The following is a 15885-nucleotide window of genomic DNA, read 5'->3' as shown; positions in this document are numbered from 1 at the left end:
TAAGGGGGCAATTACTTTTCACACAGGGGAATTGGGTGTTGCATAACTCTGCATTACTGTTCATTAAATAAATGAAATAAATATGTAATTGTTGTGTTATTTGTTCACTTATGTTCCCTTTATCTAATATTAGGTTTTGGTTGAAGATCTGATAACATTCAGTATCACAAATATGCAAAAGTAGAGAAAATTAGAAAGGGGGCAAATACTTTTCCATAGCACTGTATTGTATGTGTTTACTTGATGCATGTTATTTGGACAGTAAACATGAAACCTTGATTTATATTCTACAAAATGATATTTGGAAATTATGTCATAGAGGATAACAAGAAAACTATTCTCAGTGACACTCAGGGGTATAGTGAATGCGTAACAGACCATATACTCTATAACCAAATATAGCAAACAAAAAGGGACAAGGTCTGTTAGAAAATATTGAACCTGTGTCTATTGTCTTTGGCGTCACGTTTTGGACATAGTACGTCAGACTATGGGCAAAGTGAAAATGGGAACAGCATGTGCTGCAGAGCTACACTATTGGACTCTAAAAATCATTTCCCACCAACAGAGTTCAGCAAAAGCGCATGACGTCAACAATACTGTCTCTTCTGACAGGATCATACCACATCTCTCACTGTATTATTAGAGGGAAAGGAACACAAAGCACTTAAACCTTTGGAAAGCAGGATACAAAACAGAGACAAAACTAATAGGCAAAGCTTTTAACAACTATTTTACAGCAACTATTTTACAGCTTTGGCATGCCCTGGACAGAGAACATGCTGTATTGGAGAGTTGATTAACTAAATTAAGCATTTCCACGAGTGTTCGAGATGGTCTGATTCACGAGAGCCTTACTATCATTCAGCTAAACCTGATGAAACACTCCGCCACATACCAAAGACTGAGCTCCTTTACGCCAAATGATCCCACATGAACACCAGACACCAGCACCTAACACTGGCTAGCAGATTTGCATGTTTTCATAATTCACATCTAGTGCCTTGGAGGATCCACTTCGGAGAATATTAATCTTTCATAAGCTCCACTATTGAAACACATCTCATTACTATTGCCTTTGTCTCCATCGGGGGGAAAAAGCTGTTCTCACTTCTTTTAGGGCAAACAGAATAAGTAGAACTAATTAGTATTAATCTCAGATACAACATGCTGAAAGTTAACACAGGTTGAAGTTTTAATAGACCTGGAGGGGGACCAATATAAATCTGTACATTTGTGACAACAGGCCCTGGTGAGGTCAATTAAATACATAAAAAGCTAACACAATACTCTCACTGCATCGACATCAGTGTACATTACTTTTCACATTTTGGTCATATGGGTCATTATAGCATTTGTAAGATTGCACACTATCACTATCTCACCAGTATTCATTCAGACCCTCTAACCAATTTACTTGCTATTTCAGATGTTGATTCTATTACAATGTACTGTGAAGGGGGCTGCAAAAAGCCTGTTTTATCTTAATTAATGTGTGAGTCAGAGTATTGCTACTACACTCCACAGAACGACTAATAAATTAACTCGGAGGATTGTGTTGTTACATGTTCTGCATGAATCTGACAGGTTCTTGTGGTCACAGCATGAGCCCCATGTTACCACAGGCTGACAGGCTGTACTAACCTTCTGTTCCCATGTCAGTTCCTTCAGGACCTCACTTGTGCTATATTGTATGTGTACTGTATGCGTCCTCAAGAACAAACATGTACTGTATGTACTTGGTTAAATTTGAAACTCCATCCATTTGAGTGCCAAAGTCAGAGGCCCCAAAAAAGCCCAAACTCTTTTGTCAAGAGGCACATTTGATTCTTCTTAAGGCTCATGGACTGTTGGTTTAGAAAAATAGTTAATATATAAAGATAACTATAAAAATAAATCTCACTAAAATGATGATGATCCCCTTGGACCCACTGCAGTGACCTGAGGCCTACTATTTGTCTGTAGACCTGAGTAAGGGCATACCTGGTCTTGGTAACCTCTTAGTGTCCTGGTTTTCTATTGGTCAGTAGCCAGCAGCTTTGCCCTGCTTCCTGCCGTCTGACACGGCTGTGATACATCTGTCCTCCTTGGCCACAGCATTGACCACATTAAAGAAGTATGGGTAGTCCATCACTCTGTGTCCAATTACCTTAAGGGCCTCTATCACAGACTGAAAGCACAGACAGACAGTTAGTCAGGGTGAAAATAAGCACCACTCGCAGTCCCTTACTCATCCCACTTCATGATTTGATTGCGATGAAGCAACACTTATTCAGTGTACATTTCTCAAATGGTCACTGCTCTCAGGCAGTCAATTGCAGTGACCTTTGCTGTCATTTTCATTGGTTAAGAACAGGGGAGAATTACCTTATCAAAGCCAGGCTCAAACGTCACGTTGTTGTTGCCGTCGACAAACACTACAGGAGCAGCAATGGCATCTTTCAAACTCATCCCCAACCAAAGGTGGTTCATGATTGACTGAAAGGAGAGTGAGAGAAAGAGAGCGAGATACGCATTTGATGAGGCCCTATGGATCCCTTTCTCAGTTTTTCAGATGGTGATGGGTTGAGAAGGAACGGTCAGACTTGTGAAATTGGTAGAAATTGAATCTAGACTCACCAGGGCCATGGCGGTGGTGATCATGCTGCCCCCTGATCCCCCAATTACAAGGGTATTTTTCCCAGAGCTGGAGCTCAGTATAGCTGGAGCCATTGAAGAGGGAGGTTGTTCACCTGTGAGAAATTAGATATAATCATTACACAGATATCACCCATAGACATATATAATAGGATATCACCCCATGAATACCAGTTAGAGGTTAGACCTAAGTGATACATTCATTTAATCTACCTGCACTGACTCCCTCTGCTCTAAAACAGAAGTCAGCCAGCTCGTTGTTAAGGATGATGCCTGTTCTAGGAGAGTAAATTGCTGCACCAAAACTGCAAGGAGAGAAAGGAAGACCGTTTTGTTAGCCGAGTCAGGAGTATACAACTCCAAAAGCTGCAGTGTTAGCTGGTTTGTTTGCCGTCAGGACTGTCGTCATATTCATATTTAGAAGGAGATTGTGTTCTAATACAGTAAACAGTGTTCTATTTAGAGGGATGTAGCTACTGTTCTGCAATGTTCTCTATCTAAGTGAGGGTAGAGATTCACATTTGGTTGATGGTGCTTGTGACAGAGACTGCAGATCCATCTTCAGCCAGGACTGACACGTGTGTGGTCCCAAAGCGGTCAGGGGAAGGTGTGATGTTGTAGTAGGAGTCGTTATATGTACGGTTTTTACTGATCATTACCCTGATCCGATCAGCAAAATCTGAGTCCACCATATACGATGCATCCTATATATAAAAATAAAAAAATCACCTATTAGTGAGTGAAAGTACAGAATACACTTAAAGAAAGGCAGTTCTCTCAGATCCTTACTTTTTTAGTGTTGAAGACAGGATCGCGGACGCGTCTCCTCTGTCCGTTAGCAAATTTAGCTGCCTCTATGTAGCGGTGATAGGTCAGGACTTTCTGGTCCCCCTCCATGGACCTGGAGGTGAAATGGAACCCTGGGAAAGGTCACAAACAGCCATTCAAATCTCTACTACCTGGTGAAGAGACATTTTGGAAAAGTTCAATGACTGTGAGCTACCACGATGACTTGAGAAAGTATTTTATTATGCACCTTTAATGATGTTGAGAATAAAGGCAAGCATGGCTCCCCCTGCTGGAGGTGGAGGGATGTGCATCTGGTAATCTCCCAGAGGAACAGTCCAGGCATCTTCCACTCTGACTCGGAATGACTTCAGATCCTCCATGGTTAGAGTCCCACCTAAAACATAATGGGGAGCAAAATATGTCTAACCAAGTTAGCACAGACAAGAAAATATAACAAGCTGGCGTTTTCATATACATTTTTGAGTCTCTCTCTCTCTCACACACACACAAACCTCACCCACCTGCTGCTTTTACATCTTGGATCAAGTCAAGTCCAATTTGGCCATTGTAAAAGGCATCCGCTCCTTGTTCTGCAATGGTTTCCATGGTTTCCGCCAGCTTAGGGAACTTCAATGTGTCCCCCATGCCCAGCACCGTTTTGTTCTTGTTGCAGAACACCTCACTGGAAGAGGGGAATGCATTAATTATACCATAGCAACCATAAACAGGGAAAAGACCAGAGAACAAACATAAACATGCACATGTAGCCAATGCCATAGCCTATTATATGGATGTAATGCGACTTCACTGGATTACAGGGATAGAACAGAGAATTAGCTACCGTCAACAAACAAACATTAGATCTCTGTTTACGACCTAATTTCATAAAAATCTCCCTTCCTAAGCAGCGTGTGCAAACCCATTAGCATCTCAAATGATCCCTGAGTATATGTGAATCCCCCTCTCCATCTGCTGGGGTGCCAAGGGCACTTTCTCTATGCAGATCCTGTGCTACTGCTTACACTTCTGTTCTGTAAGAGGAGGAGAGAGGGGAGGAGAGCGGGAGGGAGAGGAGCTAAGGGGAGACGACCCCCTTTGATGTTAATCCCAGGGCTGGGCTTTAGGAAAGCCTCTGCAGTCTGTCTGTGTATAATATCACACAACCATACGGATGAGAACTTGGTCTGAGCCAACGGATAAAGCAGAACGAGCTTATTATTAGCTTCATTGCTAGTGTAAAAGGACTGGATATCTGGACTTTTCTGACAGATACTTTGAAACAACTTTGCTGACTTTTCATTTGGACAAATGCCTGTTTGAGGTAGGAGTATGGTTAGAATGAAAACAAAATCGAACACATTTGAGTTCCTGTGTGTAAGTGTGAGATGTTGTACTACCAGAGTGATGTTGCTTTCACCCGGTTTTCTATGATTGGGATGTTAAGGAGGCGTCCCAGGTAGGGCGGCAGAGGGAATCCCTCTCTGGCCAGTCTAATGGTGGGCTCAAACAGCTTGGCCCAGGGCAGCTTCCCATACTGTCTGTGAACCACCTCATACCCACGCAACTCTCCAGGAACGCCAATCCATTGACTACCTACCAGGGGCCACAGAGACAGAAGAGGCGTAAAACACAAGCAAAAAGAGACGTGATGCCACAATCCAGGACAGAGAGCAAGAGTAGAAATGAAAGGGATACCGAAATGGGCTTGTGGTTTGTTCACATTTGATGTTAGAAAGGCTAAAAGACATTACTATTTTAGTGGTCTTGGAGTTATTTGAATCAGTTATTGTTGTCATGCAATGTTTACACATTCATACTGTATATTGATCCATCCATCAATCCATTCATTCATTAATTCCTCCATCGATTGGCAAGTCTACCTACCTGTGATAAATGTGAAAGATGTGGGACAGCCCTTCAGCAGGTCAGCTTTGAATAACTGTGGGACAGTCTCTCTCGAACTGAAGGTTTTCACCTTACCTGAGAATAGATAGATAGAGATGTAGAGGATACACAATTCCACCAAACATTATTGGCTGAACCCTGCACAGTACAGTAACACAGAAGCAAAAAACAGTAAAGAACATACTCACCAATTTCGTCCCTAACAGTGAATATAGAGCCTCCTCCCAGGCCCATGCTCTGAGGATTGACCAGTGAGGTGCACAACAGAGCTGCAATGGCGCCATCTACTGCCGACCCTCCTTGTAGCAGTATGTCTCTGGAAACACAGCACACATTGCACTCAGTATAACTTAAATGCTCCACTATAAAACAATACTTGACAGTATAACACTGACTGTGCGTGCATAGGCTACACACACACTTCAGTTTCCTGTAGTTGAGTAATTTTACTGTTGACCTGAGACTTATTTTAAGTTCTAGGGAAAGTCAGAATGACAAATCACATGCCAAGAGGCAAGTTTGGGCCATGCACAATGTCTCACCCCCAGAGTTCAGCCAACAGAGGAAACCGACTATTTCTGACTACCACTCATTATATCTAACACGTTACTTTTATATGGATCCCTGTTTTCACTTTGGTCGCTGGAGGATTTTCTTTTTTGACAAACAGAAGTTGTTTGATCAGGGTTACAATAAAGATGGTCATAATCACTGAGGATGACAAACATTTGCCAACTGATGAATTTGCCTGGGGGTCATTGAATGAAAAGAACAAGTTACTCTTTCAGATAGAAAGCAAAGAGGACCCAGTCAAATAATCTAATATACCTATATAACCTCTCTCTATGGGAGCAAAATTCAAAACACAATACTTTTCTCCTCAGTCTAAGAACACAAGTTCAAGTGAAGTATTCACTGGAATTCTGTTTCTACTGTTGTCTCGCCATTTCCTGTTAATGGAACAGTATTATTGGCATGGGCTCACTGGTGAAACAGATCCTACATCTACACAAGCAAACAAAACAATAAGAACACCGGCTCTTCCCATGATAAATACTGACTAAGTGAATCCAGGTGAAAGCCAGGACCCCTTATTGACATCTGGCAGGACATTTCCGGGTCATTAAAATAGGGTCACACAAATATTATGATACAGCTATTAAAAGCCTTGTGTCCTTTCTCCTTTCCTGTCTTTGTTAAACAACAATATAGGGGACAGTAGAGGGGATCTGCCATGGTGCCAACACACAGCTTGTTTGGTTTGTACATGTACACTCAGCGGGAATGTCCCGCCAGACAGAAGTATGTCCAACTATAAATGTCCTTAGATCCTCTCTCCTCCAGTCAGGTGGTGCATGTTGGGTAATCTGGACCCCTTGAGTGTCTTCATGCCTCATTGATTGCTAAAGATAAAGATAGTTTCACATGACTGAAGAAGGAAATGGATTGCTGAAGAGTGACAATTTTTGCAGCCGATAGTATTAGTATCTAGCTGCAGCACCGCAGCAACTTGTCACTAAAACCTATAATATCACCATTTACTGGCTGTGGTTAATCCTTACCACATACATGTGAACTCATTTATCCAGAGCAATTTAAAGCAGGGGTTCCCAAACTTTTTTTCTTCCAACTTACCTACCTCCCTTCCTTCTCTCTCTTTCCTTATCTCATTTCCTAGCTTCCTTTTCCTCCCTACCTCCCTTTCCTGTCCTGTCCTAGCTCCCTTTAACTGCTTCCTTACCTCCTTTTCTTTCCTATAATTATTTACTCACTCCCTCTCTTTTCCAACTTTCCTAGCTTCCTTTCCTCCTTTCCTAGGATTAACCACAGCCAGAGGAAAGGAAAGGATGAAAGGAAGTTAGGAAAGTGAGCTAGGAAAGGAGATATGGAAGGAGGAAAGGAAAGGAAGGTAGGGAAGGAGGAGAAGGGAGGTAGGGAAGGAAAGGAAGCGAGGTAAGGATGGAAAAGAAAGGGAGCTAGAAAGTGAGGAAAGGAAAAAAGGAAAGGAATCTAGGAAAGACATGGAAGAGTTCACATGTATGTGGTAGGGATTAACCATGGCCAGTAGATGGCGATAGTATTGGTTTTAGTGACAGGCTGGTTTTAGTCACATGTTGCTGCGTGCCTGCAGCTGGATGCATCTCGCCAAAAGGGGAAATATTATGACCTATAACACAGAAAAGCAAGGTGTGTGTGCTACCGCTACCTGCTCAGCTAACAAAGCTGCATGTTTTCTGTTGCTGGGGAGCTAACTTCAAGCTTGATTTCATGCTACTTATTTAGGGTCATGGTAGCCATCGCCCTCATTAACAAAATGGTAATGCCAAGTTGGGAATTATTTACATTTTAGTCATTTCAGACGCTCTTATCCAGAGCGACTTACAGTTAGTGCATACATTTTTCATACTGACCCCGGTGGGAATCGAACCCACAACCCTGGCGTTACAAGCGCCATGCTCTACCAACTGAGCTACAGGAGGCCTAGATTATATCAAAGGAATATAAAGCTCAAGCCACTGAGTACACGAAAAATGTCAGCGTGTTTAAAATACATGGGGAAAAGTCACCTGATAAAAAAACATGAATGTTTATTATAGGCATAAATGTTCTGAATTTACAGACATTGCCGTTGACTGGCACACTTGATTTTTTTTTTTGTAATACAAGTAAAGCTATAGTCTATAGATCATTTACAGTTGAAGTCACTTGGGTTCAAAGCAATGAATAGTTCTACAGCACATAATCTCCATGACAGCCTATGAAATCTCTTAATCTGCTTACTGTTCACAAGTCTACATTTTATATCTCACAGCACCTTGGCTACCGGTTGAAAATAAATAGTTTACACAGATTATAATCACTGCATTAAAGATTGAGTATCCCTGCTAAAATGAAATTTCAATTTATGTTGTACAGTACAGGATATTGAAGCTATAGAGATCAGTTGAGCCATTTTACCAAACACCTATTGATAAGTGAAAACTTCAAATAAGATGTTTAAAAGAAATCACAAACTGTACCTTCTTAGAAAAAAAGGTGCTATCTAGAACCTAAACGGGTTCTTCAGCTGTCCCAATAGGAGAACCCTTTGAATAACTATTCTTGGTTTCTGGTAGAACCCTTTTCGGTTCCATGTAAAACTCTGTTAAGGGTTCTACCTGGAACCAAAATGGGTTCTAACTGGAACCAAAAAGTATTATCCAATGGGGACAGCTGAAGAACCCCGTTGGAACCCTTTTTTCTAAGAGTGTATCTAAGCAAAGCGACCGTACTCTACTTTACCTGCCAATGTCTGAGCAAAGTTGAGAGTCCGTAGAAACCGCCGCGTTCTTGAAGGTGTCCTCGGAGCATCCTCGGTCGATAAATACATCGAAGACTATGCAGAGACAAATGGAAATTATAGCACCCAATAAACCGATACAGAGACAGCAACCAACCTGCCAGGGCTTATATTTGGCCATGCTTTCAGGAGAAAAACTTTTCTAAGAACAATTGTCCCAAAGAGCGCGTGGTACAGTAGCCATGCGCCCTCCTATTTATACACCAAATCCCCCCACATGAAAAAAAAAAAAATCAGTGCTCAAGAAGTTAAAGTGAACGTGGTTCTCTCTTGAGCCATGCCAGATACTAGATGACATTGTAGGGAATGTGGCATATTATACATTTAATAGGCTTATCATCCATGTTTTAAACCAGGGTGTTCAACCGGGGGTCCGCAGACGGAGGAGGGTCCTTGAAAAATATAAAAATATATATGAATATCGCTAGCAACAACAGAATAAACAACATTTGAATTACATATCTACAATAGAAAAGAGGAGAATATCTGATGTCAACTATTTCTTAACTACTAATATTGCGCAAATTACAGTAGGGTGGCTTGGGGCCAAACGCCCCCCTCCTCCTCCTCCTGTTATTCTCACATAATTGTTTCCTGTGTGTCACTACTCTTGCTCAACAAAAAATCTGTCTCATCTGAACTTTTTAAGTCACTACAACAAAATGATTTTGAGGTACATCCAACAAAACGATTTTGAGGTACATAGATCTAATATTTTGTCATTTAGAATAAGTTATATATACAGAACCAGTCAAAAGTTTGGACACATGTCACGGATACCCCCGGTACTGCTGCTCATTCCGTTCACCAGCTCCGGAGTTCTACGTCACCAGCCTTCTAGGCATCACTGACCTGGTTCATTACCACCCACCCCAGACTGTCTCATTACGCACACCTGGTTCCCATTCCCCCTGATTAGTAGGCGTGTGCCCTCTGTTCCCCATTGCCCTTCTCAATTATTGTAAATTATTGTATAATGTCCGTTGGTCTCGTGAGTACCGTGTATTGTGCTCTAGTTATTACGGGTCTCCTCCGGTGTATTGTTTAGAGGTTTACACCTCGCTTGGGTGGAGTAATAAAAAACCCTAATACGTCTTCCTGCGCCTGTCTTCTAATCATTATACAACTTGACAACACAGCTACTCATTCAAGGGTTTTCTTATTTTTTAAAAACTATTTTCTACATTGTAAAATAATAGTGAAGACATCAAAACTATGAAATAACACATATGGAATGACGTAGTAACCAAGAAAGTATTAAACAAATCAAAATATATTTTGGATTCTTCAAAGTAGCCACCCTTTGCCTTGATGACATCTTTGCACACTCTTGGCATTCTCTCAACCAGCTTCACCTGGAATGCTTTTCCAACAGTCTTAAAGGAGTTCCCACATATGCTGTTGGCTGCTTTTCCTTCACTCTGCGGTCCAACTCATCCCAAACCATCTCAATTGGGTTAAGATCGGGTGATTGTGGAGGCCAGGTCATCTGATGCAGCACTCCAGCACTCCATCACAAATTATAGTCCCACTAAACGCAAACCAGATGGGATGGCGTATCGCTGCAGAATGCTGTGGTAGCCATGCTGGTTAAGTGTGCCTTGAATTCTAAATAAATCACTGACAGTGTCCCCAGCAAAGCACCATCACACCTCCTCCTCCATTCTTCACGGTGGGAACCACACATGCGGAGATCATCTGTTTACCTACCCTGTGTCTCACAAAGACACAGCATTTGGAACCATAAATCTCCAATTTGGACTCCAGACCAAAGGACACATTTCCACCGGTCTAATGTCCATTGCTTGTGTTTCTTGGCTAAAGCACATCTCTTCTTCTTATTGGTGTCCTTTAGTAGTGGTTTCTTTGCAGCAATTCGACCATGAAGGCCTGATTCACACAGTTTCCTCTGAACAGTTGATGTTGAGATGTGTCTGTTACTTGAACTCTGTGAAGCATTTATTTGGGCTGCAACTTCTGAGGCTGGTAACTCTAATGAACTTATCCTCTACAGCAGAGGTAACTCTGGGTCTTTCATTCCTGTGGCGGTCCTCATGAGAGCCAGTTTCATCATAGCGCTTGATGGTTTTTGCGACTGCCTTGATAAGTTCCTTTCCTGAGGATGACTCACCCCTCACAGTTCTGGGGAATTTCAACCTCCCTACGTCTACATTTGACTAATTTCTCTCTTCCTCCTTCTTTCCACTCCTCTCCTCTTTTGACCTCACCCTCTCACCGTCCCCCCCTACTCACAAGGCAGGCAATACGCTTGACCTCATCTTTACTAGATGCTGTTCTTCTACTAATCTCACTGCAACTCCCCTCCAAGTCTCCGACCACTACTTTGTATCCTTTTCTCTCTCCCTCTCCTCCAACACTACTCACTCTGCCCCTACACAGATGGTAATGCGCCGTCGCAACCTTCGCTCTCTCTCTCCCACTACTCTCTCCTCTTCCATCCTATCATCTCTTCCCTCTGCTCAATCCTTCTCCCTCCAATCTCCTGATTCTGCCTCCTCAACCCTCCTCTCCTCCCTTTCTGCATGATTTGACTCTCTATGTCCCCTATCCTCCCGGCCGGCTCGGTCCTCCCCTCCAGCTCCGTGGCTTGATGACTCATTGCGAGCTCACAGAACAGAGCTCCGGGCAGCTGAGCGGAAATGGAAGAAAACTAGACTCCCTGCTGACCTGGCATCTTTTCACTCCCTCCTCTCTACATTTTCTTCATCTGTTTCTGCTGCTAAGGCCACTTTCTACCACTCTAAATTCCAAGCATCTGCCTCTAACCCTAGGAAGCTCTTTGCCACATTCTCCTCCCTGCTGAATTCCCCCCCCTCTGTGGATGACTTCGTCAACCATTTTGAAAAGAAGGTTGACGACATCCGATCCTCGTTTGTTAAGTCAAATGACACTGCTGGTCCTGCTCACACTGCCCTACCCTATGCTTTGACTTCTTTCTCCCCTCTCTCTCCAGATAAAATCTTGCGACTTGTGACGGCAGGCCGCCCAACAACCTGCCCGCTTGACCCTATCCCCTCCTCTCTTCTCCAGACCATCTCCGGTGACCTTCTCCCTTACCTCACCTCGCTGATCAACTCATCCTTGACCGCTGGCTATGTCCCTTCCGTCTTCAAGAGAGCGAGAGTTGCACCCCTTCTCAAAAAAACAACACTCGATCCCTCTGATGTCAACAACTACAGACCAGTATCCCTTCTTTCTTTTCTCTCCAAAACTATTGAGCGTGCCGTCTTTAGCCAACTCTCTTGCTATCTCTCTCAGAATGACCTTCTTGATCCAAACCAGTCAGGTTTCAAGACTGGTCATTCAACTGAGACTGCTCTTCTCTGTGTCACAGAGGCTCTCCGCACTGCTAAAGCTAACTCTCTCTCCTCTGCTCTTGTCCTTCTAGACCTGTCTGCTGCCTTTGATACTGTGAACCATCAGATCCTCCTCTCCACCCTCTCCGAGCTGGGCATCTCCGGCGCGGCTCACTCTTGGATTGCGTCCTACCTGACTGGTCGCTCCTACCAAGTGGCGTGGCGAGAAGCTGTCTCCGCACCACGTGCTCTCACCACTGGTGTCCCCCAGGGCTCAGTTCTAGGCCCTCTCCTATTCTCGCTATACACCAAGTCACTTGGCTCTGTCATATCCTCACATGGCCTCTCCTATCATTGCTACGCTGACGACACACAACTAATCTTCTCCTTTCCCCCTTCTGATAACCAGGTGGCGAATCGCATCTCTGCATGTCTGGCAGACATATCAGTATGGATGACGGATCACCACCTCAAGCTGAACCTCTGCAAGACGGAGCTGCTCTTCCTCCCGGGGAAGGACTGCCCGTTCCATGATCTCGCCATCACGGTTGACAACTCCATTGTGTCCTCCTCCCAGAGTGCGAAGAGCCTTGGCGTGACCCTGGACAACACCTTGTCGTTCTCCGCTAACATCAAGGCGGTGACCCGATCCTGTAGGTTCATGCTCTACAACATTCGGAGAGTACGACCCTGCCTTACACAGGAAGCGGCACAGGTCCTAATCCAGGCACTTGTCATCTCCCGTCTGGATTACTGCAACTCGCTGTTGGCTGGGCTCCCTGCCTGTGCCATTAAACCCCTACAACTCATCCAGAATGACGCAGCCCGTCTGGTGTTCAACCTTCCCAAGTTCTCTCACGTCACCCCGCTCCTCCGCACACTCCACTGGCTTCCAGTTGAAGCTTCGCATCTGCTACAAGTCCATGGTGCTTGCCTACGGAGCTGTGAGGGGAACGGCACCTCCGTACCTTCAGACTCTGATCAGTCCCTACACCCAAACGAGGGCACTGCGTTCATCCACCTCTGGCCTGCTGGCTCCCTACCTCTGCGGAAGCATAGTTCCCGCTCAGCCCAGTCAAAACTGTTCGCTGCTCTGGCACCCCAATGGTGGAACAAGCTCCCTCACGACGCCAGGACAGTGGTGTCACTCACCACCTTCCGGAGACATTTGAAACCCCACCTCTTTAAGGAATACCTGGGATAGGATAAAGTAATCCTTCAACCCCCCCCTTTACTCCAACCCCCCCAAAAAAAAATTACAAAAAAATTGTAAAGTGGTTGTCCCACTGGCTATAAGGTGAATGCACCTATTTGTAAGTCGCTCTGGATAAGAGCGTCTGCTAAATGACGTAAATGTAAATGTAAAAATGTATATTTCATAGTTTTGATGTCTTCACTATTATTCTACAATATAGAAAATAGTAAAAATAAAGAACAACCCTTGAATGAGTAGGTGTGTCCAAACTTTGACTGGTACTGAATGTAATCTAATGAAGTTAGAGCTATAAACCTTTTTATATATACCAGTAGGGGCGCCTTAAGATAAATTATCCACTTGGTTAGAGAGAATACATTTAATCAGTTTTTAATAAAGTAGTACAATTTAAAGTGAATATGTTTGGGGCAAAATGCTTTTACCTTTCTAGCTAATAGGCTATGTCTCTCAAATCTATTCATTTGAAAAATTACTTCACCTTGCCATTATCACTCACCTGATGATAAACTATTATTTTTGCTAATGTATGATAGGTGTCCCTGGGACGCCCGGTTTGCCTGCGAGGGGGTCCCTTGTCAAGAAAAGGTTGAAGAGCCCTGTTTCAAACATTTGAACTAGGCCTAATTGAAATAGTTGTAGTAAATAACTTAATGTAAAGAATAAATACAAAATAATTCTGCATTTTAGCAACTTTTTAAAGTTTCATTCATTGGTTGCTGAGTGCAACAAGTGCTCTCCAATTGCTATCTACATTTGTAATATGCTTACTATTGCTAGGCATCAGTTAGCCTCTGTTTGCTATTTTGTTCAGCAAGCAGTATATTATGTATGTACTTCGTATGTGCTGTACGTGCTTTGTGTGAACAGACTAAGAGAGTATATATATATACAGTGGGGAAAAAAGTATTTAGTCAGCCACCAATTGTGCAAGTTCTCCCACTTAAAAAGATGAGAGAGGCCTGTCATTTTCATCATAGGTACACGTCAACTATGACAGACAAATTGAGATTTTTTTTCTCCAGAAAATCACATTGTAGGATTTTTTATGAATTTATTTGCAAATTATGGTGGAAAATAAGTATTTGGTCACCTACAAACAAGCAAGATTTCTGGCTCTCACAGACCTGTAACTTCTACTTTAAGAGGCTCCTCTGTCCTCCACTCGTTACCTGTATTAATGGCACATGTTTGAACTTGTTATCAGTATAAAAGACACCTGTCCACAACCTCAAACCGTCACACTCCAAACTCCACTATGGTCAAGACCAAAGAGCTGTCAAGGGACAGCAGAAACAAAATTGTAGACCTGCACCAGGCTGGGAAGACTGAATCTGCAATAGGTAAGCAGCTTGGTTTGAAGAAATCAACTGTGGGAGCAATTATTAGGAAATGGAAGACATACAAGACCACTGATAATCTCCCTCGATCTGGGGCTCCACGCAAGATCTCACCCCGTGGGGTCAAAATGATCACAAGAACGGTGAGCAAAAATCCCAGAACCACACGGGGGGACCTAGTGAATGACCTGCAGAGAGCTGGGACCAAAGTAACAAAGCCTACCATCAGTAACACACTACGCCGCCAGGGACTCAAATCCTGCATTGCCAGACGTGTCCCCCTGCTTAAGCCAGTACATGTCCAGGCCCGTCTGAAGTTTGCTAGAGTGCATTTGGATGATCCAGAAGAGGATTGGGAGAATGTCATATGGTCAGATGAAACCAAAATAGAACTTTTTGGTAAAAACTCAACTCATCGTGTTTGGAGGACAAAAAATGCTGAGTTGCATCCAAAGAACACCATACCTACTGTGAAGCATGGGGGTGGAAACTTCATACTTTGGGGCTGTTTTTCTGCAAAGGGACCAGGACAACTGATCCGTGTAAAGGAAAGAATGAATGGGGCCATGTATCGTGAGATTTTGAGTGAAAACCTCCTTCCATCAGCAAGGGCATTGAAGATGAAACGTGGCTGGGTCTTTCAGCATGACAATGATCCCAAACACACCGCCCGGGCAACGAAGGAGTGGCTTCGTAGAAGCATTTCAAGGTCCTGGAGTGGCCTAGCCAGTCTCCAGATCTCAACCCCATAGAAAATCTTTGGAGGGAGTTGAAAGTCCGTGTTACCCAGCGACAGCCCCAAAACATCACTGCTCTAGAGGAGATCTGCATGGAGGAATGGGCCAAAATACCAGCAACAGTGTGTGAAAACCTTGTGAAGACTTACAGAAAACGTTTGACCTGTGTCATTGCCAACAAAGGGTATATAACAAAGTATTGAGAAACTTTTGTTATTGACCAAATACTTATTTTCCACCATAATTTGCAAATAAATTCATAAAAAATCCTACAATGTGATTTTCTGGAGAAAAAAAATCTCATTTTGTCTGTCATAGTTGACGTGTACCTATGATGAAAATTACAGGCCTCTCTCATCTTTTTAAGTGGGAGAACTTGCACAATTGGTGGCTGACTAAATACTTTTTTTCCCCACTGTATATATATTCCACACTATGAGGTTGGAATAATACAGTGAAATTGGGAGAATTGTCATAATGCACTTTTAGTGTAAGAGCTGTTTGAAAAGACCGCCTGACATTTCAGCTTGTTTGGCTGGGTGGGGTTTTGTATAAGTTAATAGACCACCTCTCTGCCAATAAAAGCTAGTTTTCAGGTTACATATCC

At 43.2% G+C, this 15885-nt stretch overlaps 1 protein-coding gene and 1 non-coding gene across 2 annotated transcripts; both read right to left on the bottom strand.

The window, feature by feature from the left end:
- Positions 1-1171: 1171 nt before the first annotated feature.
- Positions 1172-8828, bottom strand: LOC121582380 (glutathione hydrolase 5 proenzyme-like). Its single transcript, XM_041898123.2, has 12 exons — positions 8614-8828; positions 5520-5647; positions 5311-5406; positions 4824-5019; positions 3948-4108; positions 3674-3820; positions 3427-3557; positions 3157-3341; positions 2851-2942; positions 2620-2732; positions 2368-2478; positions 1172-2170 (listed from the first exon to the last, which is right to left on the bottom strand). Exons 1-12 carry the CDS (start codon positions 8790-8792, stop codon positions 2024-2026), a joined length of 1686 nt encoding a protein of 561 aa, XP_041754057.1. The 5' UTR covers positions 8793-8828; the 3' UTR covers positions 1172-2023.
- trnat-ugu lies at positions 7739-7813 on the bottom strand. Its single transcript has one exon. It is a non-coding gene; the product is annotated as a tRNA-Thr (tRNA).
- Positions 8829-15885: the final 7057 nt, after the last annotated feature.

The sequence above is a fragment of the Coregonus clupeaformis genome, chromosome 15 (genome assembly GCF_020615455.1).
Source record: "Coregonus clupeaformis isolate EN_2021a chromosome 15, ASM2061545v1, whole genome shotgun sequence".
Lineage (NCBI taxonomy): Eukaryota > Metazoa > Chordata > Actinopteri > Salmoniformes > Salmonidae > Coregonus > Coregonus clupeaformis.
This window is presented reverse-complemented; position numbering and strand designations above follow the sequence as displayed.